Source organism: Eschrichtius robustus, chromosome 2 (genome assembly GCF_028021215.1).
Source record: "Eschrichtius robustus isolate mEscRob2 chromosome 2, mEscRob2.pri, whole genome shotgun sequence".
Classification (NCBI taxonomy): Eukaryota; Metazoa; Chordata; class Mammalia; order Artiodactyla; family Eschrichtiidae; genus Eschrichtius; species Eschrichtius robustus.
Window position 1 is genome coordinate 66,688,475 of NC_090825.1, and position 26,490 is coordinate 66,714,964.

The 26,490-nt window shown below is 34.3% G+C and overlaps 1 protein-coding gene across 2 annotated transcripts in view; it reads right to left on the reverse strand.

The window, feature by feature from the left end:
• EDIL3 (EGF like repeats and discoidin domains 3) overlaps nucleotides 1–26,490 on the reverse strand; it is a 440,701-nt gene that overhangs the window by 187,873 nt on the left and 226,338 nt on the right. For both annotated transcript variants that reach the window (XM_068535611.1, XM_068535613.1), the window contains one exon: nucleotides 10,408–10,521. In XM_068535611.1, the coding sequence (XP_068391712.1) occupies nucleotides 10,408–10,521 (114 nt within the window). The remainder of the gene's footprint in view (nucleotides 1–10,407; nucleotides 10,522–26,490) is intronic.

Genomic DNA, 26,490 nt, shown 5'->3' on the forward strand with positions numbered 1-26,490 from the left:
CTTTTATATTGGCTTATCCATTTCATTGCACAGAATTTTATATATTACTGTATAATATTTTCAGGCAACAGTGCCATAATCCCCAGAATATAAAAAAAATTGTTTTACTTTTTATGACTAGACAAAACACCAGGACACAGTTAATACTTCTGTGGGGACTTTCGTAGTGTTCTGCATAATGAATGAACTCACTTAGGCTCCTATGATAAAATCCACCTGACTGCTCAAAGGGTTAAATGTGTATAAAAAGCTGGTATTTTGCTATGCTAGGAAGAAGAGTTAAGAGACACTAAATGAATTGTTTTTCCTTCTCAGATACAATTGTAAGCTTATTGCTTTTTTGTGTTATAAGTAACCTTTTCATGTGCAATCCATAGCACTATTTATTATTCATTAAAAGAAGCTACCCCAGGTAAAAATACTGTTGTAATTGAGGAATATTCAATAAATTGAAATTCATTATTCATGCAAAGAAGGAAAGAGAATTAAAAATAGGGAAAAGCAAAAATTCTATGAGAATCTATGTGACCTGGAAACAGGAATAAAGACATAACGAGAAAGCAAGACAGAGGCCCAAGTAGTACATAAGCCTTCTTTATAGTTTTGGTTCACATGTAGTCTTGAAAATAGCCCTCTTAATGAAGTAAATTGAGTGGGTATATTTTTCCTATAATCAAATAAAAAAAGCCAGAAAAAGTATATCAGAGCAATATTTCAAATGTTTTAATGTCAATGACCTTGTGTTATATATTTTGATAGTTGTCTCAGCATCTAGCATCATGCTATTTTCATAGTCCTGTTGCAAAAGATCTAGGTTGTTAGATGTCCAGTCATTTCCACCTTTTTATTCCAGTCCAGCCCTCACAGATCTGTGCAAACTTATCCTCCATAAAGAAAGAAGTCCAAGTATATGATAGAATCACATGAGTCTTGGAAGCGTACACTGCTTAAAATAACTCTAGGTACCTGTAAACTATGAAATAAGAACTAAATTCGAAAATAGACTTAATTATGCATTTAGTGACAATACCCTGATGCTTTAAAACTGATGTGAACATCAACTAAAAGTATAACTTAATAGATTGGCTTTCTTTTTTCTTCTCTCATGTAATGAGCAATCCACATTTACTTTGTACTTGATGCTGTGATTCTGGACCACTAGCAATTTTTGGTTAACTCATACACAAGTTGCATTCTTTTAAAGCAACTGTGTATATGTCACTGGCAACCCAAATAACTAAATTGATTATAAAATTTTACACAGATTATAATTGGTTTTGAGAAAATTTAAAAGATCCTGGTAAAAAGCAGAATGTGCTCAACTTCAGACTGTAGCCCTTGGATGGGAGGGATATTCTTTAGTTTATCTCTTTTCTCTCGTCTTTTAAATATGGGTTAGTATCCATATCTAACGCAGAATACATCAATTCTCTATAGGGTTACAAACTTTCTAAACCTGCATTGTTGGTGAGAAGCAACAATGGGTTCAGTAAAAACTCAACCCTGCTATTAAAACACCTGTAAACACAGTGACAAAAATGTGGCTTAACAGTATCATCTTCTGCTATTTTGCTTATATTTTTTATACATGGAGCTAGAGAACAAAACTCAGAAGCAAGCCTAGAAATGGACATTCAATGAAAATGGATCATTAATAGCTTTTATTTCCAAAAGCTTCATCCATATTATCCAGGAGGAAAAAATATCTTTTGACACCAATAAGCCAATAACTCAGGATTCTGAACCTTTTCTGCACTATGGATATTTCTATCAGTTTTGTAAAGCCTAGAGGCCCTTCTCAGCATAATGCTTTTGAGTTCATAAAATGAAATAGACAGAAGTACAAAGTAATTACCAAAATATTTTAAAATGTGTGATACAATAATACGTGTGCTCATCTATTAACACATTCAATAACAGAGGTGGTGGCAGGACTACTATAATTTCTTATAGTGAAAACGGTAAATGGTATTTTCAGCTATGTACAACAAGTATAATGTGGTATGAAAATATCTGTGATTTCTATTAGTGACAAAGTCATTGGTATTGCTAATGCGAAGATTCATTGTTGCCTACATTTGTAATGGATAGAAATTCTAAGTTTCAGGGAGCCATTAGTAAAAATAAATATACGATTTTTGTTTTCTCATCAAAAACCACAGACACCCTGAATTCTATCCATCCCCGAAGATCCTGTACCCTTGGTCAAAAACTCTGCATTAAGCACTTAAGGGGGTGGGACTGAGAACATCCTTTATATTAATCTCTGTAGGAAAGTGCTCATGTTTTGTTATACTGAAAACTATTAACAGTGGTAGAATCCAAGAATAATTCTAATGGGAAAGGAAAAGGCATTATTAAGTGACTGCTGAGTGGATATGAGGCAACATTTATAAATGAAATAGTCGTTTTATGCATATTCAAAAAGTTGTGTGTCTGCCTGAGTGTACCAAAAAAATATAAGGTGAATTTTATTTTGAACATACCACCACAAATATCCTCGGATTTCTTGGAGCTAAGAGGTGCGGTTTTAATTCTTCAGTGTTTTGTAGTTAGATAATAGTGCTGAGTATTTATAAGCTCCCTTATTATAACTATAGTTCTGTCCATTTTTCCTGTCAGAATAGTTTATTTTCTGTCCCTGCTCCTGTTTTCCTTGAATTTTAGTACTGAATTTACTGACTTTGCTCTGACTCTACTTCTTTTTATAGAACCATATTCCTCAAGTTCAATTTATTTTTAAGTTGGATACTTTATGTGTCCATTCCCTTTAGAGCTCTAAAAAGAATGTGTATTATTGACCAGATAAAGCTGTTAAGGTAACTATTATGAAATATATTTTTAGGTCCTTGACCACCTTAATGGCTCTTTGAGTTTTAAGATATGTTCAAAGTCCAGCGCACTATAATCTGGGAGGAGTGGTCTGTGGCTATTATTTCTTCCTCAGCACCTGCTTGATCTGGAAGAGCTGCAATCTGGCATTCTCTTTACCACCCACCACAATTATTTAAGGGCTAATAATGATTTCAGGATCCAAGTTAAAAAGTCTTTTCTTAGGTATCCATTTCCTTGACAAGCTCCTGTTTTGGAAACACTATTTTCTTTGCCCTCTCTAAGTCTTGATTCTCAATTACTCTAATTACTCTTTTATTTTTTGTCCTTTTGCAGATAGAACTTCTTTATCTTAAATTCTATCTTTAGTAATCTTATATTCTTTATTCTTTTTAATATCTCAGTTGGCACTAACATTCCATCTTACCACTTCACCATTCTCATCTGATTCTTGAATCTGAGTCTTTGTGACCTATGCTTCCCTGAGTTATCACCCGCATTTTAATAACTAGCTGTCCTAGCTTACCAGGATGTGCCAATTGCACCTATAATTCAATATGCCTATGCAGGAAAGAAATCTGTTGGGCCCTTCTCCTTCAGGTGAAGAAGAATGCTTTGAAGATGAAACTCAACACATGTACGAGGCTCTTTGTGTTACATGCTGCTGGAAGCTATCACTTCCAAGTCTGCTTATGTAGCTGACAACTGCAGCCAGGGGCATGCTGGGATTGGTGTCCCGCCCAACTCAGCTCCTTGGGTGCCAGTAAAATTTTACTGCTACTATTTGAAACCCTTGGGATTTCAGGAAATCCTGGAAAACTGTGCACATCTGGTAAAAGATCAGAAACCATCTATGTTCTTTTCTTTCTCCTATTTGAGAAAAGCATTATTTATCTCTGCTGTTCAGTGACTCTGATAAAAGCAGAAACCACAGTGGTTTGTGCTTGTAATTTCCCCATTATGAAACAACGATTTCAGCCTCACTTTGATATTCAGACCCAAAATTTCACCTAAGTACCCAAAAATGCCATGGCAACACATGTAAAGAATAATGACTAGCCCACAAATTACATTTTAACCATGTTTCAACTTTCAAGTCCTAGGGTGACTTCTCTTCTAGTAGTTTCCTTATAGAGAGATTTTTGGTTTTCTGTAGTGTAATATTTTATTTGAGTTCTACCTTTATTTTTTTTCAAGGGTGAGGATGGGGTGATGGTTGAAAAGACTGATATTTACAGTTTGAGAAAAATACAACATTTCTCAATCATACACTACCATTCTAAATGTTATGAACATGAAATCAAGTTATCCTGTTCCCAAACTCTCCTGATCTCTGCATATTTTACCTTACTTGGTTTCTGAGACAGGTAGGATATATTAAAATGAGTTTTAGCCTGGAGAATAAATGCCAAACTAAATTTTAATCCCTGGACACATGCAGTTTAGTACATAATGGGAATGTTACATAATTTGAAAAACAAGAAGGTCTTACTGAATGTTTCAGTAATTATTTGTAATCAAATACAAAATACAGTTAATAAGAACCTGATTCAATTTGTTAGATGTATCTAGTAAGTCCTAGGGGGTCTATTTGAGCATTCTGCAGATATTTTTTCTGTCTTTCCTTTTAGATTATCACTTTAACGTACAACAGGTGAACTTTCAAAGTGTGATATGTCTGAACAAAACTGTTGGGCAACATTTGGAAAAATATACCCAGAGGCAACTGATTGAAGATGGAACTTCCGTGTCAGACACAGAAAATCCAATTCGGTTTTGTCATTGAGTCAATTTTTTGTGTTTATTGTTGCAAAGACTTCATCCTGCAGTAATGTTGGAATCACTTCTTTCCTTGAGGGCTATTGATATTCTTGCACAGTATTCTGGGTTTTTTGTACTTATTGTCATGTCTTTAAAAAGAATGTGAGAAATTAAGTTAAAATAATTATCTATACTCAAGTATTTATAGTTATGGTCATTTCCACTTATATCTCTATATATTTATGGGTAGATTTTTAAATCTTGTGTATATTGGATTAACATCATACAATTAATCCTGAATATAAAACTTTCATCAACCCACAGTCGATTTCTTTCTTTCTTTTTTTTATGTTCACAAAAGGTGACAGCCTGAGGTAAGCTGTCCTTCTCCTGTCCTATTGGAGTTCTGGATTAATTCCTATCCTATGTATTCAAGGAAAGTAATCTTACATTGATATTAGGCAATGCATTCAAAGACAAAAATTGTTGCAAATTACCATTTCAAAATTCTAAAACAGAGCAGCTATTTTTTAACTGGAATAAAACTAGAATTAGCATTCATGATTATTTTTCTTTGTTTTTTTTGATGTCTTGTTACATTTGCAAAAGTTAAAGTCTATTTTGGTGTTTTAAAAATTCCTTGTAGATGCATAAAAGATAGTTTATGAGATGGATTATTAATATATAAATATGCTTGCCATCAACTAGTCTTGACCCCATATTGTCAAAGCCTAAAAGGTAAGTGATCATTCTGAAAACCTCATCATATGATTATCATACAGCAATCAGAGCTCATCCACTTAATATTAAGATTCTTAAGGACAAAGGGTCTGTTTACCCTTGAGCATATTGTCCTTCTTGTAAAATTTTCATCTCCATAGCCTGCCCTCTGTTTGGTACCTACTATATGTGCTTCTGGCCTCAGTTCAAATGTTACTTCCTTAAACTCCCCGAAACAGAACAGGCACCCCTGTCATGGCTCCCTCTTCTTTTCGTTCATGGCACTTATCATGTTTTGTAACTAGACATTGTGTAATTCCTGTTTTTCTCTCCCACTAATCTCTATACTCCATGAGAATAGGAACTGAATTTAACTGCCATTGTCGCCCCAGCTCTAGGGGGTGGCTAGTGTTGGATCCAATTTGGTGAATGAATTAATTCATTAATACATGTTCTGAAAATTCTGTACATAGTTAAGAAAAACTCAATAAATATTTGTGGCTAGTTTATTTATTGAACACATAATTATATGCATTCAGTATGTTTTAATACTGGACTTAACACAATTTTCTTATTAAATTTACGTCTTAATTCTCATCTTTACTTCCTTATAAACACCTTTTATTTTTAAAACTCTTTATTTTAATCAGAATCTCTTATATTTTGCTTTTGGATCTATGTCATAGCTGGATATAGCAGAGTAGAAATTTAGTGTTAGATAGGATAAAATTATAATCTCTGACCATCTATATTAGAGAAGAAAATACTGAAATTATTTTTCCACTGTTAGTTCCTATTCATCATTCACTAAAGTACTTGATCAAATAACAGTGACAGCTTACAATAATTGTAAACATGAAAACATAAAGAAATGAACTTAGGTGTTTGTGGTTCAGAAGTATGTTATAATGTCATATTTTTCAAAAACTAAAGCAACTCCTATCTCCTATAAAGGTTTTGGTTGAATTAACAATATTTGTTTATTAAAAATTATGTTAATGCCACTGGATTTCCTAAATTTATGTACTTGTAAAACATGGCATGCAAGGCATTAAAGCTGACTTCTCCACATTTTGTTCTCAATACACACAGTCAATTACTAAAGATAGGCAGTTGTTTAAAAATTTTAAATTTCACGAAATTATAACAAAAGAAAAAGGGGACTAAACTAGATTTAACTTTTTAGATAACTCAAAATCCTTGTGTCTACTTATTTATTTATGCAATTATTTGCTTTTTTACAAAATGTATTGACCTAGGTATTTTACTAAATGGTTGATATATAGGTTTCTCACTCCAGTTCATCACCATTGTCCTTTCAAGCTGTTTATGAAAATGGCTATCTGAACACTTGAACTTACATCATTTAAAAGTGACAAAGGAATATAAATTAGAACTTAAATTAGAAGAGTATCTGTAATACTGTAATAGATATTATGGAAACATCTAAACGATTTTCACGTATCAATCAAAAGTAACTTCAATTAAAATAAAAAATAATCAAACTTAAATCCCCTGTAATAGAAAATGAAGAATAAAACTAAAAAATAACTGAGATTTCTCAGAGTCAATGATAAGTTGTATGAACCGTATATGGAAATCTAAACTGAAATTATATAAATCAAATGTATTATTGCCTTAACTCACCTGTAAATATTAATTAGGAAATAATTAGTGTGAAAATTACAGGCAGATCCCTTGCCAAGTATTAAAACATTTGTTGTTAACATCTGAACTAATTATATTGTTACTGAAAATGTTTAATAGGTGATTGATAGGTATAATAATTATTACCACATAGTTAGGCATTGTGTTATAATAGATAGGGTTAAATATAAATTTATTCCTTACAAAGTAAAAGTACTTAATAGCTATATTAATTAAAGACATACATTATAAAGAAGTCACATAATTAAAAAAATAATATTAAAGTAGCATCTCAGCATAAACATCTTACCTTTAATGGTTTAATTGAAAATGAATAAATATACTTAGGTTTTTAAAATGTAGAATATCATTAATATTAAAAATATTTCATTTAATTACCCTGATAAAGGTAGTAATAATAAATTGATTAAAATTGAAGGTATGGTAAATATGAGAAAAATGCAGAGAAAAGGTTAAGATCTGAGAAAAACAAATCTTTTGATGATAAGTAGAGAGATATCAAGATCAGTCTGTCTACACCCTGAAAAAAGCACCCTCCAAAATTACCACTTTTATATTTTCAAGGCTCATTAGTAGTAGTAGTTGGTCAGATCATAGCATTCATATGTCTGTTGATTATTTGAAATGAGTGAGAAATAAATAAGTGATCTCAGATAAACTATCAAGATGTCTGCATGTAGAAATGGCCTAAAATGAGAAACAGATCCCCGTCTACCTCTCTTATTTCAAATCCATTTGCATAACCCCATTGCAAAATATACTAAAACTTAATTAACCCATCAGTACAAATAAGAAAGAAGTGGCACAAGTGAGGCAAATATAAGTGCAGCAGCCCCAAATTAGAATGACAGCTTGAATGTGAACACAAGGATAACGATACTTCGGTATGGGTGTCCTCTAACCCCCCAGCAGTTAGTCTCCATCATTCTCCTTTCCCTCTCTCACATGAAATATCTGCTGAAACAAATGGCTTCTCTCCCATTATTGCAGGTGTAAGCTGACCTAGTGGACCCCTGTGGGAGAGCATACAAAGCCTGAAGAAAGTTCATCAATCTTACCTCAGAGTGGAAGTACGCAAATTGGTTATAACCTATGTAATGTCAACTCCTAAGATCCTAAACTCAATCAGCTGGGAGCTAGCATTACCTGTAACCTGCAGGTGCTTCTATATGCCATGTAGTGCGTGAATGTTCTACGTTCTCAATGCATATCACTAAATCATCACTGTGGCAAGATGCACTTTCTTACTGTGGATTTTCTAAACATTCTAAAAAGCCACAGAAAAAAAGTAAAACCATAGCCTCAGAAACCTAGACAATGGGAAGAATCAGAATCCTTAATTTATTACATACTCTTATAAATCAATACAATAAAAACAAATATCCCAAGAGGAACATATTTTAGAGTGTACCTTAGGTGACCTGTTCCGATATCTGTCAGGGCACAGAGATGAACAGAGGGAACGGTAGAATGTCAGAGCATACGATAGGTTAAGGGAGGCACCTCACTATCACATGCATGTTCAGAGAGCAGTCTGGATTTACATATAAATATTTTACAAATATAAAACCAAGTCAGAGAAAAACAAAGAATTTCATTAAACGCAATAGCAAAGACACTAGATGCAAACTAATGGCCATTAAGTTCAAAGTCTATTTCAGTACATCCTTCCTAACCTATCAGGTTTCTTTCTTTTCAAGGGTATTTTCGGATGTGGTGACCTCAGTAAAATCTCCGATGGAGGGATGAATAGGCTTTAGTCATTGGTTTCAATTTCTAGCTCACATCAAGGTCTCCTTCCATTTTCAATAGGTAGGAAACCAACTGGCTGTCTAATTGCTCCTTGGTCAGTACAGGGGGCAAAGGCTGACTAGGCAGCCATATTCAGGTCCCATGAACCAAAAGAAAAAAGATGCAAGAGCTGGGCCTGGGTGGGCCAAGGACCAGTTGAAACTGAATTTAAGTTAACTTAGTGCGTGGTCAGTTAAATGCTTTATAGGAAGGTTGCTAGGTTTGTCGATTGGGTGGCTATTGGTCATCCAGTTGTATGATCAACCTGCTTACTCATACTGTCCTTTCCTTCCATTCATCCATGTCTGAAGCTTCCTTTATTAACTCATGCTCCATGTCCTTCTCAAATTATTTTTAAGCTTAGAAATATTTTCCCCCATCCAAGGTATTTCTTTGATATTCACAATTTCATTATTTTAATGAAGTTTTTCCGGACTAGGGTAATGAGAATCTCCAGATCATCATTTTGTTTATATACATAACCCAAATAAATTCTTCAATAATTTTCCTTGTTTTATTTGATAAATTACCATTGTCAAGGAGGAAGAAAGAGAGGGAAAGTGAGAAATAAAATTGTTACTCTGGCTAAAGAGAGAGAGAGAGAGAGAGAGAGAGAGTGTGTGTGTGTGTGTGTGTGTGTGTGTGTATGTAAGAGACAAAGTGGAGGTGGAGGGTGCTTTCAAGTTTATCTTGCTCAGCTCTATCCAAAGAGATATCATTCTCGGTTTAGAGGAAAATACACTGAACTGGGAATCACAAGACCTGGTTCTAGATTCCTTCCAGTCCTGGTTCTGTCACTAACTGTGAGAACCCGGCAAACCACATAGCCTATGTGTCTCAGTTTCTGTGTCTGAATTCTTATCTGCATTTGCCTTTTGAATTTGCATAATGTTATGATGTTCTAATAGTATTATATACATCAAAGTAGTAGCACTATGAAGTTTCTATAAGTGCCCAACAATTATTAAGCTACATGACTATTGTTCTTGTTAGCGTGAATTTGTGCCCAATTCTGGTCTCCTCTTACTGACTATAATCCTGTTACTACCTCTCCCTAGGTTTTTCATTTGTTTTGGAGAAGGTGGGGTGCTTTGTGCCTCTTTGTAAACATTTCAGGCAAATTATTATCCTATAATCTGATCCATCATCTCAAGACCCTACTGTCTTAGGCTTTCAAGAAGACAAATAAATAGCATGTAAAACTCTTACTGATGTGTTGGCCAGTTCAACATGAACCCTCATGAATCTCTACCTTTTATTTGTGACAAAGGTTATCTGGTTAGAATGCTCTGAATTTACTGTTTGAAACAGAGTAACCACTCTGGGAGAAAATTAGGTCATATGCACAACTCAAAAGCCAAAATGTGATTCATGGGAGAGATGTACTTGGGTCTCTGAGGAACTGTTGACCTCCTTTGAGACCACAAGGCAACCACTCCTATGCCTATCATGCTCTAAGTGAGACCTATCCTGGAGAATAGATGCACATTAATAACATTAACAACAACAAATATGAAATGTGCCATTTCAATACATTATGAAATCTGGAAGCAAATTATTATTGATTTTGGCCCAGATTCCATAATAAATGGAGGTTATGCAAATAAAGGTTTATATATATATATGAATACTTACTGTATTGACAATTTCTTCCCATGAATTCTCCTGGGCACTCACAGGAATAGTTAGCAACAAGGTCTGTGCATATTCCACCATTTTTGCAAGGCTCAGCTTCACATTCATTAATATCTGAGGAAAATAGAAGAGAGGAAGAGAATTATTGGTGAAAAAATGATCAGTTATTAGAAGGTTTTAGGCGTTTTAAATAAAACAAAGTCTAAATAATGCTGTGTGTGTGTATGTCTCTAGTCAATAATGTAAGTGGTGCCTACAATCGACAATTTATTAGCAATCAAATTAAATACAGTTCAAATGGAATTGAGAATCCAAATCCAACAGAACTAAACCACTCTCCTATCCTGAAAATAAATATGAATAGTTTGGGGAAATATTCCACGTATCCTTAGAATTAAATCAAACAAATTAACCCTGATAGAGAAATGAACTGGTATCACAAGATCTAGAAACCTCCCCAGCGGCAACCACTGCCAATTAACACTGTCTCATTTCACCTTAATTCATTAAAATTCTAACTGACAGAGATGTTTTAGTTTCTAAATAGTTCACCTTTGATGAATGCGATGAGAAGTAAATTGGAGTTAATAGCTAAATCTTGTTATATGCAAAGTATAATAAATGTAAATGATGATCACTTCCTAATCTCATTCAAGGGTTTCTAAAGTTAGGAGGGCTAAAGGGACTTACCTTTTATATATCATTATTATACCTGATGCAAAATCATACGAAATATAAAACATTCAGCAAATTATACTAATTTCCACTCTAATTTTGGACAACAGGGACAACAAATGGGATTTTGAATGAAAAAAGAATTAAAGACTAATTCAATCAAATATCAGTCACTGATATTTACACATCCTTTCGTCTAAGCTCAGCACCAAGCTAGGTTCTGTGGGAGCCAGTAAAGTAATTGGAGGACATGCACTGCTCCCCATCACTCTCCCTTCCTATCATCTATCTCAATTGAAATCCTGCTCTGCTCTTACTCCCACAACTCCTTCTTACATATCTAAACGGTGTTACTTAGGGACTGTCTGTTTATGTGCCTTTCACCCTTCCACCTAGTCAATCTGTGAAGTTTACAAATGCAGCACCTGTCCTGCACTGTTCTTTGTACCTCCACAAATGCCATACTCTATCTGGAAAACCACCAGTGCCCAATAAATATTTCTTGCTAAAATTTATAACAAAATAGTGGTGCAAACAATCTGAAAAAAATTATTTCAGATGTGTAATGTGTCTTCGGATACACTACAACATATCAAAAGTTATTCTGAAGTCCTGGGTTTTCATAGTGCTTAAAACAATATGATCATTAAACTACCCCCTCAATATCAAACAAGGACAAAATACTAGAAAACCTCTATTTTGCCCTTTCCTTTAACTTCTTTCTTATAAACAGCATCTCCTCCTGGAAGCAGATTTGGTAATCCTTTCATTCTAAGTTTATGGCAAAGTTTGGTCTAAATTTCTTTAGGCAGGTGACCACTTTCTCTGAAAAAACCATCCCTTTTGGTTTCTGGTCAAGTGCTACAGTTTGAGAGTAGAGACAATTCATGACTGTGTTCAGAGAGAATCTGAATAATTTGAGCATTTTATAATATCAAACAATAGGATAAAATCAGAATCTGATCATCTCTAAAAAACAGCTGTATACTATAAAATATAATAGACTCACAAATATTTGACACTAAAACTCTTAAGCAAGAAGGAAGGAAGGAAGGAAGGAGGGAATGGAGGGAAAGGAGGGAAGGAAGAGTATGTCACGTATTCGTTTTCTCATCTGATGAAATATTTAGCTCTTTTTGTCTTAACAAAAATTCACTTTTTCTTTATATTGGACTAACATGCAAAATATTTTCATTAAACTTTGAAAATAGCACAAAAGTCACTGTGCTACTTATTTTCTTATCAGATGAATGTCAGGAAATGGCAATGACTGGCTACTTTGGAACATGCTTAATATGTCTTTCCCTGTATCCTATCTACTACAGTTTGTTTTAGGTGAGATATGTCAGAGCCTGACAAGAAGTTAAATCTTCATGTCTTAAAGAATGCATTGCCTTATTTTGTAAAGTTAGACATAAAAAGCTACTCTTTTATATACTTATAGGGAAGAAACTGAGTACTAATTAATGTCTGAAAAAGAGCACATAAGGGAAATAGAATTTGATCTTAGATTTGAAGGAAAGTTTTAATTAGGATTAATAAAAACAGGATGAAGAGGGTATTGTATTTCCAAGCAGGGATGCAGAATGAGTCACAACTTTGAAAAGAAGCGTTCATTGTATGACGGTGTGTTCAAGTACACAAACAGCACAGTTTGTCTGGAGGACAGAGTGGGAAGGGGGGTGCTGGGAACCAAGTCTGAGGATGCAGATAGGGACCAGATTACCATGAAGTCTCAGTGTCAGCTGAGGGAACTGGCCATTCTCTTCTGGCACTGAAGGCTTGGAGCCACCTGCGAGGGTATCCTCTATACCCTTGTACCCTAGAAAGATTTATAAAAGCCATATGTGGGTTGGATTTAAGAAATAAATGAAAGAAGGCTGGACAGAGTCCCACCCAGGATTTGATGCTAAGAGGTACAACATATGTTTTAATTCTCAGGTAAGAGAATTACCTTACCTGAACATTTCTCATTTTAATATTGACCTATATCATGAGTAAAATCAAACCCAGCTCTTGCTGCTTTGAAATGTTAATAGAAGGAAGTTTTCATAGTTGATGATGTGAGATCAAGAGTTATTATATGTACTGTTAAGGATATGCAGTTACCGTTGTTCTTTGCTTCCTCATTTCTTCTAAATTTTTACACGATAAGTAGTACTTAACACATGAGAATGTGAATTTAATTGAGACTAATCGACCTTTGAACGTCTATCTATTTGTTCATCAGACCAGGTCTACAATCATCAACAATGGAAGTTAAAATTAAGAACATTTGTTTCTAAAAATACAGTTACACCTTTACCCAGAGGTTAACATGAGGTGGAATGAACTGGAATTGCATTTGCTGAAATGAAAATGCTTTCTAGCCATACTTAGTTTGTGATTTAAAAAAAAAAAAAAATGATCCTCTACTGTTTGTACAATTTTGCTTTTTTTTTAAACCAAAAAACTACCTTGATCTAAATTCATAAAAATAAAAACATTATATTAAATGAGTTACATACTTTAATATAGTAGCAAAATAAGTAAAACATTTCTGCCTATGTACACATCTAGTAACACGTAGGCTCAGATAACAGATGCAAATTACACAGAAGCCTTTATATATCAGTATAATGCAAGAGTTCTTTCAGCGGTGAAGGCTATTTGCACTGTGATTAACACTGCAAGCAATCTAAATGGAAACAGACCTCAACTGGAATAAGTCATGTTTAATTAAAGACTAGATATAAATACTCACAGAATATAATGAAATGAAAGTTAAACATCTTTGTAATAAATCACATACATATTTCTTTGTCACAGATCATGACATTATCATTTCCAGAAAAAAGTCCTCATCTATTCCAAATATACTGGGATATAATAAATTATTTTATAACTAAGAAAAATTTGACATAGCAGTTCCATACAAAATAGGAATTTCCATATTTGGTCATTTTTATAGTTCATTTATAATAATAATAGCTATCATTTTTTGAGGTTTTTAGTTCTATGACTGCTTCCTGAGAATTATTTTTTAAAAATAACATCTTTCAAAGCTAGATTTTATAATTAAGACACCCAGCTGAGTCCTGATTCCTTACTCTGAAAACATAAATTTTTGCTGTCCACCCTCTAGCTGACTGAAGCACAGTGGTAGGAGCTGAGCATGATTTCCAGATACAATCTCGTGATGTGTGTGTGTGTGTGTGTGTGTGTGTGTGTGTGAAGGAATTAAAAAGCAAAGCAAAACAAAACAAAACAAAGCAAAGCAAAGGAGGGAAGGAAGGAGAGGAAGAGATGAGAGAATAGATAGTTGGTCACAACAGCATGCATATCTTTGAAACAAAAGGTACTCTAAAAGGATGTCCAGACACTTTTTCTGTTGTAAATACTTACATAGATTCATTCATATTATATGCATAATTTAGTCTCTTTATCTTTACCATTATTTTGCCCTTAGCCCACCTTTTACAGATTTGGGAAGGTGTGCTGTAGTCTTCCCTATTAGGCTTGGCTTCTTGCTAACAGAAATAATGTCAACCCATGTACCCTCTGGAGATGTCACTGTGAGAAGCCTCCTCTAGTTATTGAAAAACACATACATTCATTGAGATCGTTCTGAGTACTCCTGAACTTATACACATGTGCATCATGAGAAGTGCTCAGTTACTCCTAGTCTTTTTTTCTGGATCTTTGTCAGACCCATCACTGTGCAAATTACAGCCCCAAAGCCCATGAAACTGACTTTGGAGTAGTAGGCTGTCAAAGAGTTTTTGAAAATCAAAATTATATTTGCTAGTTCCTTTATCAGTGCCTTCAAAAAACAGTGGCTTCTCTGGGCATGATTTCTCGCCACAGAAATGATGTTGCTTCTTTTCAGATCATTATATTTAAATATTCAGAAATCCCATTCTTCATTATAGACTCCACTAGCTGGTCAGAGAGGAAATGGAGATTTGCGGAGTCTAATTGCTAGGGCATCCTGTGGAAACTTTCAAAATTAATCGATTAACTAAATAACTAATTAATTAATTAGTTTTCAAACTGGCTCCCATTTGTAATCTGCAGAACAGGAATGATTGCACATTGCACTCTTGGGCCATCAGTGTCCCAATTCACCCTCGAGTCTCTCTAGAACTCCTGAGGTGGATGCCATCTGGCCCCAGTAGTTCAACTACATTTACTTTGCCAACTTGGCCTAGAATATTTTGAATATTGACCACCATTTAGACTAGGACATCCAATCCTTTTTAGGACAGAAATCCATGTAACCTCCTCTTGAGTGGAGGAAAAAAGACAACTTAATTCACTCGTGAAACTACCTCCTTTTGATCCCCAAGTATATCCAGGTCCCATGAGCATCAAGAAAGGAACAACTGATTCTCCGGCTGAGCACCCCCGTTTTGATATATTAAAAGGACACCATAACTAAGCCCTTTTTTTGCTTTGCAAAGGTATAATTCCTTGGCTTCCTTATTCCCTTCCCTTGGGCTGTCTTTCCTCCTGCAATATTGTTATTGACTGTTAAATAGCCCGCAAATGCTTATTTTCAAGTCTGCTATTTTTGATCCTTTGTAACCCATCTTCCCTGGGCTCCCCATTAGCTATTAAATATTCTCCAGACTTCCTGTGAGTGACTGCCTTTTAAAATTTAACCTTTTATATTTTTTCTTACCTAAAGTCTATGGGTTTTCAATTTCTCTTTTAAGGCTGAATAAATTATGATGAATTTCTAGGAATTCTGTCCTCCCACTCAGGTATTGAACTTAATTACATCATAATCAGAACTATCTACAGGATTTCCCAATCATTTTGGGGGCAAGTCAGTATATTTTTAATCTTGTGTGCTTGAGCTCTGTTTTGATCTGGCCTTTTGCTATAATGCTAGTAATTTATTTTAAAGTAGCAAATTAAAATGAGCATTCTTGGATGAGAACATACCACAGGCAAACCTTTTATAATAATTTACTGATAACCTTCACTTACCAAGAACAATAGTGTAAAAAAATATCCAAGAGGTATTTAACCATCACCGCTTACTAACAAAGATAATACTCTATGCTCATCTGTATCCTGGCATTCTCACATTTATTTTGAGATCTCAATTTTAATGCAAGAAACTTTGTTATTGGTATCCAGGTAGGGCCCAGTTCTCTAGGATGTCTCCGTTTAAAATTATTTCAGTAAGGCTTTAGTTGTCTTAATTAGTTATTTGGCCAGCAAGATAAGACAGTTATTCCAAGATACTTATAGAGTCAAAACCAGGGAAGATAGAAGAAGGGTTGGGGGAGGGATAGTCAAGAGGGTGATATAACTCAAATATTTGGGGCCTTGAAGAAATTCATAAATAAATGCTACATGACAAAACACAGTAGAAGCTAAAATGAACCAATGCCTCTGGTAAAATTTTTACCAAAGAGCAAACAATTGCAAAGAACATTACCTTAGGGGTATGCAGCATAGTAACTTGACCTGCAATAAATATTCATTGATTGGTAAGAAAACTGAGAATACCAGAGACCTGGGGAACCATCACCTGTACTGTGACAGTGAGTTCCTGGATTTGGGCAGACGTACCAGCCTACTTCTAAGGCGGTTCTATTAAGGAGAATGGATTTAGAACAATGCTCCTCTTAAAAGTTAGAACTTTTAAAATATACCAATGCAAAGCCTCCACACCAGAGAGTCTAATTTGAATGGACTTGGGTGGAATGAAGGCATAAATATTGTTTTATAGGAGTCCAGGTAGCCAGGGTTGACAAACACTGCATAGAACCTCTGTGTATGAAGTCCATCTATCCATCCACCCATCCTTAGTTCTCTGCCAGGTTCTAAGAATGCAAAGGTTAATATATCATGGACCCTTACTTTTCTCAAGGCTCTTATAGTACAGCAGATAGACGAGGAAATAATCAGTTACAGTACAAAGTGACAAGTGCTCTAATGAATGAACGCACAGTTTCTCAGAGACTTCAAATAGCGATAACTAAATTAGTCTAGCAGGCTAGAGAATGTTGAATTTTAGAGGTGTCTATCTGACTGCGGAAAATGCTTCTGAGGTATGTCAAGTTATAACTAATTACTCTGTAAAGTTATTTTTCTAAATTAATATGCATCTCATTATTCTACATATCCGAGAGTGACTCCTCATTTTCCCATAGTTCTGTGCTCCAAGTATAAAACTCATATATTTCCTTTTATTATATATGTTATAATTTGTATATTTTTGCATATTCATAATGCTTTATCCAAAATCAATCACTCTATTCTGTCAAATGCATGTTAAATTAGTTTGCTTGCAGTTCTCTCTAGTTTTAATGGTCAATACTAAAGATCAACTATTGTGGATTTTTTCCATAGTGAGTTATCAGAAACCCATAACTGGCTAAAATGAGATGGGATTCACATGGGAAGCATAGCTATGATTCACATGGTTGCTTTCACACACCCATTCACTCACTCATTCATTCATTAAAACTTTGATGAGCACCTTCCATGAATCAGGCTCTAAAATACTGAATATATGATTGGATACATCAGTGAACAGGGATAGTTGCAACTGTTCTAAGAGGTCTCACCTTCTATAATTGGAACATAAAAGGACACAATGGTTTCAGAGAGAACTGAGCACTTTTAAATGTCTGGATATGCACAGAGACTATGTGGAACTACTAGGGATGGTGGTTACTAGATAGTCTGGGACCAGATTTTTATGGCCTTACAAATCAAATTAAGGAGTTTGAACTTTAGTCCTTGGACACTGAGAAGTTAATAGAGAATTCAAGAAGTGTGGAAAGGGGGCATGGGATTGAATAGATCTGTGGTTTAGAAAGCTCATTCACTCTAGAATTTCATTACTGGTAACATTTGGAAAAATAATTCAAAGAGTTGGAAGGGCAATTTATGTTGAGTCTGTATCACTCAGACCATACATACAACATGATGACTACAGCATGTATCTTTAAACATTTGGCTTGGTTTGAAATGCATACAGACTTCCTAATATTTAGGGTTGCCAGATTCAGCAAATAGAAATACAAGATGCCCATGCAATATTTGGCTCATACTTTATAAAAAAATTTTTTTATCTGCAATTCAAATTTACCTGGCCATCCTGTATTTTATTTGGGAATCCTACTTGAATAGTCAACTAGAATACGATTTCTTCATATTTTCTCTCTTTCCTTTTATATAAGCACTTTAATTTCAGCATATGGTCATGCTTTCCATTTCGCATATTCAGCAGACCCCAAGGAAAACTACCTACAGTAGAAAATCTTTATTGACAAATGAGTCCTCCTCAGGCTTTTGCTCAAACTAAACTTCGTTGCTTGCAAAGCAGTTGGTAATCTTTAGAGTTTACCTGTATGTAAGCTTCAATGTATTATTTATATAGTTATACTTGTATATATATCAATACTTCAGCTATGTAAGAGCCAAAGTAATCCATTTCTAAATAGACCAGCAGTTATGGATTTTAGGAATAAAATTACAAGAGATGCCCATTAAGCCAAAATCACTTAAGGTTTTGAGAAAAGTTACTAAGAGGAATAAAAGAACTGGGGGAAAATTTGCACTCTTATCAGCAAATTAATTCATAATGGTTTGGAATATACAGTATGCATGAAACTTACAGTAATCACTTATTTCACTTCATATGCAAGTTGTAAGTAGAAGGACTTAACACCAGTATATCAATTTGAGATGCATTTTTTACCAAGAGAGGCTTTTAAGGGAATAAATTAAAACTTACAATTCACCAGGTTAAATTATTTTTCTCTTCAATGACAGTACTTTTTTCAAAAAAAACCACATAGGCAGTAACTTATACTAAACATGATGAGCCACTAAAAGCATACAAGCAATGCCACATTTAAATAACGGGCAATGATACACAGTTACATTTCATATATACAGAAAAATAATTTCACTTAGTTCAGAATTAATTTCTTAAAAATAACTCTATAACATATTAAGTACGGACAAACAGCTCTTCCGGATGACAATTGATTGACAACAATTAGCACATCCACCCACTTGTACTATGAGCCAAACCTTGTTTCAAACATTTTGTATATATCATCACACCCTCTGAGCTACTATTATCATAACTGTTTTCCAGATGAGTGAATTGAGACATTGAAAATACAAATAATATGTCAGAGTCACACAGGTGCTGAAACTGAGATTAAAACCCAGATAATTTGTCTCAGGAATATATGCTTTTCACCAGTTAACTTTACCACCACTAGGAAATATGAATTCTCCTTCACCTTTACTTCATACTTGCCTTCAAGGTACCACTCTATGCGCTGAGGAGGACAGAGAAGCCAGAATACACAGCCCTTGATCTCAAAATGTTTAAAATGTTCTAGTAATATTAGTATCACTGCTCTAGGCCAAAGACTCCAGTCCTAAAATCTTAGTTTGGAACACCTTTTTTCCCTAATTCCTTTATTCCTTTTAGTAATTTTTCTCAAACTCTTAAGTAGTTTGGGCTTAATGGGCATCTGTTCTAATTTTATTCCTAAAAGCCATAACTGCTTGTCTGTTTAGAAATAGATGTCTTTGGCTCTTACATTCTTTTATACTTGACTTTTAACTTTACATTCTGATGAAAAGAATACATTTATTTTTGTTTCTTTCTTTACAGAGAACATGGATCTATTTTATACGTGTCAGCTGAAATTCTTATTTTTCAAAGAGGATAATCCACATTTTAAAAAATCATTATTTGCAAGATAGCATACACATAGAAAAGTACACAAACCAATAGAGTTAAATGAATTATTGTTAAGAGACAACCTGTTTAACAGTCACCAAGGTCACGCACAAGAACAACGCCAACACTTGAGAGCCTTTCCATGCCCCTTCTATTCACAATTTCCCCTCCACCCTCACAAAGGTAACTGACCTCCTGCTTATTATGGCAATCACAGCCTCACTCTTTTCATGGTTTAGAGTTTTGTTACTTAAATACGCATTCCTAAATAGTATCTTTTATTCTTGCCTATATTTGAACTTTATAGTAAAAAAAAAAGAAATCATTCAGAACGTGCTCTTTTGTTTGTGGCTTCATTCACAATGTTTTTGCACGTGGTTACAGTGAGTTCATTTTCATTGCTTTATAATATTTCACTATAAAATGCGCGACAATGAATTTTCCCTTTCTATTGTTAATGGCACTTGTGCTGTTGCTATAAATAAAAGCATCCATAAGTGTGCTTGTACAGAAGTATATTAAATTTCCTCTGGGTATACCTAGGAGTGAAATGGCTGAGTCATTTATATACTTTAGTGGATAATGCCAAACTGGTTTTTAAGTGGTTGCACCAACTTGCACTTCTAATCAGCAACTGAATTCATAGTATTTTTGAAGATACAATACACATGAAACTCGCAGGTAACCACTTATTTCACTTCATATACAAGTCGTAAGTAGAAGGGCTTAACACCAATATATCATTTTAAGATATATTTTTATCAAGAGAGGTTTTTAAGGGAATAAATTACAACTTTCAACTCACCAGTCTGAATTATTTTTCTCTTCAATGACCATGATATTTTTTAAAAAACATGGACAGTAACTTATACTAAAAATGATGACTCACTGAAAGCATATAAGCCATGTCCCAATTAAATAAAAGGCAGTGATACACAGTTACATCTTGCATATAGAGAAAAATAATTTCTCTTAACCCTAGAATAACTTCTTAAAAATAACCATTAATCAACTCTTACCTACAGATATATGTGGACTCAGGTAATAAAATAAGAATAGTTCCTGCTTTTACATTTCAATATCTTTGAAACTTTATATCATAGGCATAATTAAAAATGATGAATTCTATTATACTTTAAAGCTACTCTAAGGATTAAATGAGGTAATGTATGGGAAGAAGATAAACTTCAAGGACTGTAAAAAAAGCTATTTACATTAGTATAATATGGACTAATCGATATTTATATTGCTCTGTTGAATGTTTCTTCATTAGGTTGCTGGATAAAAATGATACTGTTGCTTTTGGGGTTATCATCAGAGTAAATAAATGGGTAGGATTTTCATAAATGTTCTACAGAAGAGCAGCTCTGCCTTGGAGAGGCATGAAAGATAGTATTTATCCCCATAATTGCAAAGCCCATGGAAATTTTGATCCACTGAATGGGATAATTCAACAGATACCCTCAGTATATTTCGTTCTAAAATGGTGACATTTACTATTTTCTAAACATTGACTCTCCATACATTCGGCCTGAGAGATCACTGAGCTCTATATCTGATAGACATACATTATGGCTGGTAAGGTAGAGAACACTCCTTTTAAAATTCTTAGGCATGTCAGTTTCCATCAAAGTAAAAGAGCTGGGTGGCTAGATTACCCTCAGTTCCAGAATCTCATCTACATAATTATAGGAGGTTTCCTGGCAGAGCTGGAGGCAACAAAACATCTGGCACACTCCAGGCCACCACGGAAGAATCTGCTTCAGGAACCAACTCACTTCTCAGAGCCAAAAAAGTGCTGCCTACAAGCTGTTAATTTTTATATTTTATTTTTTCTCCCATATTTATTGCTAAGGATGCCAAATCAGCATATTTTCTTCATTGAAAGTGACAACACATTGGGAGATTGGGACTGACATATACACACGACTGTATATAAAATATATAACTAATAAGAACCAGCTGTATAGCATAGGGAACTCTACTCAATGCTCTGTAATGGTCTATATGGGAAAAGAATCTAAACAAAATGAAAGAGTGGATATATGTATATTTATAATTGATTCACTTTGCTGTACACCTGAAGCTGACACAACATTGAAAACCAACTATACTCCAAACAAAAATTTTTTTAAAAAGTGGTAACGCATTGGGATTCAAGAGAACTCCTGCTTCTGCCCAAGACAAAGTTCAGGGACAAGATTTGCCCTCCTGCCTGAAACAACCAAAAAAATAAAACAGAAAAAACATATAATGGTTTTCAAGACACTGGATATTAGGAAATGAAGGTTAGTAACAAACCAGGTGAGTTCTACAACTGCCCAGGTTTACTGCCTTAAGAGAGATTCCAGGCCATGGCACAGTGAGAAAGAATCCAGGTGGAACCTGGCCAACTCTATGAGTTAAAAAGAGGGAGCTGAGAGTCTGGAGAGCCCAGGAGGCTAGAGTTTGCAGGACAGAGTGAGAGGAGAGGGCTACAAAGAGGCAGCCCACAGGGACCTACAGAGCATATCCTGTATACTGCAGTGCTGCCTCAGGAATTCAGCAGAGCATGGAGCAGCCCATGCAAGGGAGGAAACTACTGAGGAAAAAACCATCTAAATGGACCAGAGGGAGCAATATTTGGAGATCACACCGGGCCAGGAAAACTGCCAGTTCCCTCCAGTGGGACTGGAAAATAAACTAATTCCTGGGGCACTGAGCAGAGGACTTAGAAGGGCCTTGCCTCAGTAGTGGGGAGTAAATTAGTCCTGGACTAAAGATCTCATTTGTCTCACCTAACAAATCTCAGAAGTAACACCCAGAAGAATCAAACCATTTCCAAGAAATTTAACCATGTAAGAGAACTAAGCTCAAGAAGATATATAGGACTACAGCGTATGAGCATTCCCACTCAACAAGGTAAAATTCAATAGTCCTGATGGGAGTCCCCAGTCAGGATTAATAGACATGCGAAAAAGCAGGAAGCGAGCCAGATTTTAGAGTTATCAGACAAGGATTTCAAAACAGGTAGTATAACTGTGCTCCGTATATTGAAAATGTTAAGTACAGACATGGAAAATAGAAAAAGAGACCCAAATTGAACTTCTAGAGATGAAAACCACCACGTGTGAGATGAAAAATACACTAGAAGGAACTACAGCAAATTAAATATTGCAGAAGAAAAGATCAGTAAATTTTTAAGATATAATAGAAACTATACAGAATAAGATATCGATAGGAAAAAAAAAAAAAACTGGACATATGTGAGTGTGGGACACATGTATATAGGTAACCTAAAATAGATGTGATTGGAGTCCCTGGAAAGAGTGAGCAGAAAAATATTTGAATAGACAATGGCCCCAAATTTTCCAAATATGATGAAAACTATATGACAGATCCAGGCACCAGAAATCCCAAGCACAAGTCAGTATCAATGTGGTCAAAATCTGGAAGAATATTCTCCCAACTGTTAATAGTATTCACTATCAGAGCATAAGTGTGGGTGATCAGATGAGTGGAGAGCAGATTTTCACCTGATGTTTAACTGTTTATTTTTTAAACTTTTTGAAAAAAAATTAGTGGGATTATGAGTAAATTTTTCTTTTGATTCGTAGTAGTATTTCAACCAATAAAAAGAAAAAAGAATAATAAAAAAAAAAGAAATCCCAAGCACCAGAAACATGAGGAAAACTAGACAAAGGCACATCATGATTACAAAAGATGTAAAAGTCATTCTGTAGATAGACGTAGTCTTTTCAGTAAATGATTCTGGAACAACTATTTAAATAACTACATGAACAAACAGACAAACAAAACCAAAAACTCAGGTCCATATCTCATACCATATACAAAAATTAACTCAAAATGGTTTGTAAACCTTAGAATAAAACCTAAACCTATAAAAAATTATAGGAGAAAATCTTTTGGGGTTCAATTTAGGCAAAGATTTCTCAGATACAACATCAAAAGCATGAGCCATCAACACTGATAAATTGTACTTTAACAAAATTATAAACTTGTGTCTTTCAAAATCAATTTTAAGAGAATGAAAAGACAAGCCACAGATTGGGAGACTATATTTTCAAATCAAACATCTGATATAGCACTTGTAACCAGAATATGTAAAGAACTCTCAAAACTCAATAGTAAGAAAAAAAAAAGACAAATAATGGACAAAAAATGTCCTTCAGAAAAAAGAAAAAAATATATATGAATGGGAAAACATATGAAAAGATGTTTGACATCATTTGTCAATAGAGAAATGCAAATTAAAATGAAAAAGATATCACTACACAACTATTACCATGGCTAAAATTAAAAAGACTGACCATAGCAAGTATTGATGAAGATGTAGAGAAATTGAACTCTCATACACTGCTGGTCAGAATGTAAAATAGTACACTTAGTTTGGAAAATCGTTTGACAGTTTCTTCAATATTTAAACATAGAGTTACCATATGATCTAGCCAGTCCACTCCTAGGTAGTGACCCAAGAGCAGTAAAACGTCATGTCCATGTGAAGACATTTATGAACGTTCATGGTTGCTTTCTTTGTAATGGGCAAAAACTAGAAACAACCCAATGCCCATCAATCAATCAGTGAATGGCTAAACCAATTATGGTATAGCCATACAGTTGAGTACTACTCAGCAATAGAGAAGAATGAACTATTGATACAAACAACAACATGAAGGGTTCTCAAAGTAATTATGTTGAGTGAAAGAGAACAGCTAAAAAAAGAGTATATGTATATTTTACTCTACTTATATAAATTTCTAGAAATGCAAACTAATCTATAGAGACAGAAGGAAAATCAGTGGTTGTCTGGGATGAAGTTGGAGGGACAGATGGAAGGGATTACAATGGGTAGGGAGAAACTTCTGAGGGTGATGGAAATGTTCAAAATCTTGATTAAGATGATGCTTGGATAGGTGCATATATATGTCAAAACGTATCACATTGTGCATTTTAAATATGTGTATTTTACTGTATGGCAAGTATGGCTCAACAAAGATGTTGAAGACAGTGATCGTGTCAAGGTTCTTTTTACAATCCACTTATTTACTAGCTGTGAACTTAGTTCTACACACACACACACACACACACACACACATGCATCCATGCACACACAATGCATCGCAATAACAGGCCCACAAAATTAATGAGGGACATCAGCCTTCTGAAATTCACATCAGAGGGGGTTTGTTTTCTTTTATGCTTACACCTCAAACTGAGAGCCATGCAGCCCAAATGAAATGAGGCAGGCCTTATTGGAAAGATTGAGTAGTTTAATAAAACATACTAATAGAAGGAGCTGTATTCATAAAAATGACAAAAATACTAATTTTTTCATGGTAGTTCACCTCCTGCTTTGCAGGTTATTTTCATCACTCAAGAAAGGCTTTGCAGGAAGCCTTAAATGAAGACGAATGGAAAAAAAGTAACATAACTGCAAAATTTTCTATTGCTCATGTATTTTTGGTTTTAGATTGGATTTATTTCTGCTATGGCTGACTATCAGAATAATGAAGACTATTAAACTATAACTGATGTTACCCATACCTACCCTAATAGTTCTTATTTCCCAGAAATTTTTCTGCAGTAAGTTCATAAAGTATATTGATGTGTATGTTTCCTGCACTCTTAGGATCTATTTAAGAAGTTGTAATTTTCATATAAAACGCATGAAATAACTCTTCTAGTTTTCTTTGCTCCTCCTATATGAGAGGTATAACTTTAACACACATGTACACATGCATATTTGACAGGATTTTTATTATTAATTTCTATTAATATACAGTAAGATGGAAATCTCAGTGCCATTAATTACTTACTATGTAATTTCACATTTTAGAAGTAAGCCTTCAAGGCAACAATTTCCATCATCTGCAACGAACCTGATTGAAATAATTGGCTATTTCCATAACAAGCACTTTAACAAATGGTCTTATGTCAGAGAGGAGTGGGTCTGATTAGAAATTGCATTGCTGTATTATGCTATTATCAGATTAATGCAGAAAAAGAGTTTAGTTCCTTTTAATAAAATCCAATGACTTGTGAATTGAACTAAATATCAGTTAATAATAAGTATAAGTGTAACCCCATCTACTTAACTTAGTTGCTTAATTTGGCCCCGAGCATAATGATTTAAGCTTACACAGCAAAACTTACTTCCCTACCCTCGTTAAATCTCCTTCTGTGTTTCAGAGGATAAAGGAAGGCTTATGTAGTCTCAGTTAAATGTACTGCAGAGTTATCTTCAGAAGTGATGTTAATATCTTCCCAAAGTAGAATCCATCCACAAAGTACCACAATATTTAAAGTATTTTGGTTAAGTCATGCAGAGGAAGAGAACAACCAAAATCTACTGACGAATCTATTACACTGAATATACAAATATATTTTTGAAATCTGTAGATCTCTTTATACGTACTACCACTAAAGTATACTAAATTCATATCTTAAAGAAATTTAGAGGTTATTGTAATTATACATAGTTAAATACAATAGACACTTTATTTTTATCTACCTGCCATGTATATATTATATGTATAATATATATACACATAATTTTGCAGGTGTATAATTATTTAGTCCATGGCTTTTATATTATTCTATCCTATTCATTATCAATAGTAACTTATTATACAAGTGAGAAAATGATCTCCAGAAACTACCTCCTCTTATTCTCTGTGCCTTCTAAATTTTCTTAAATA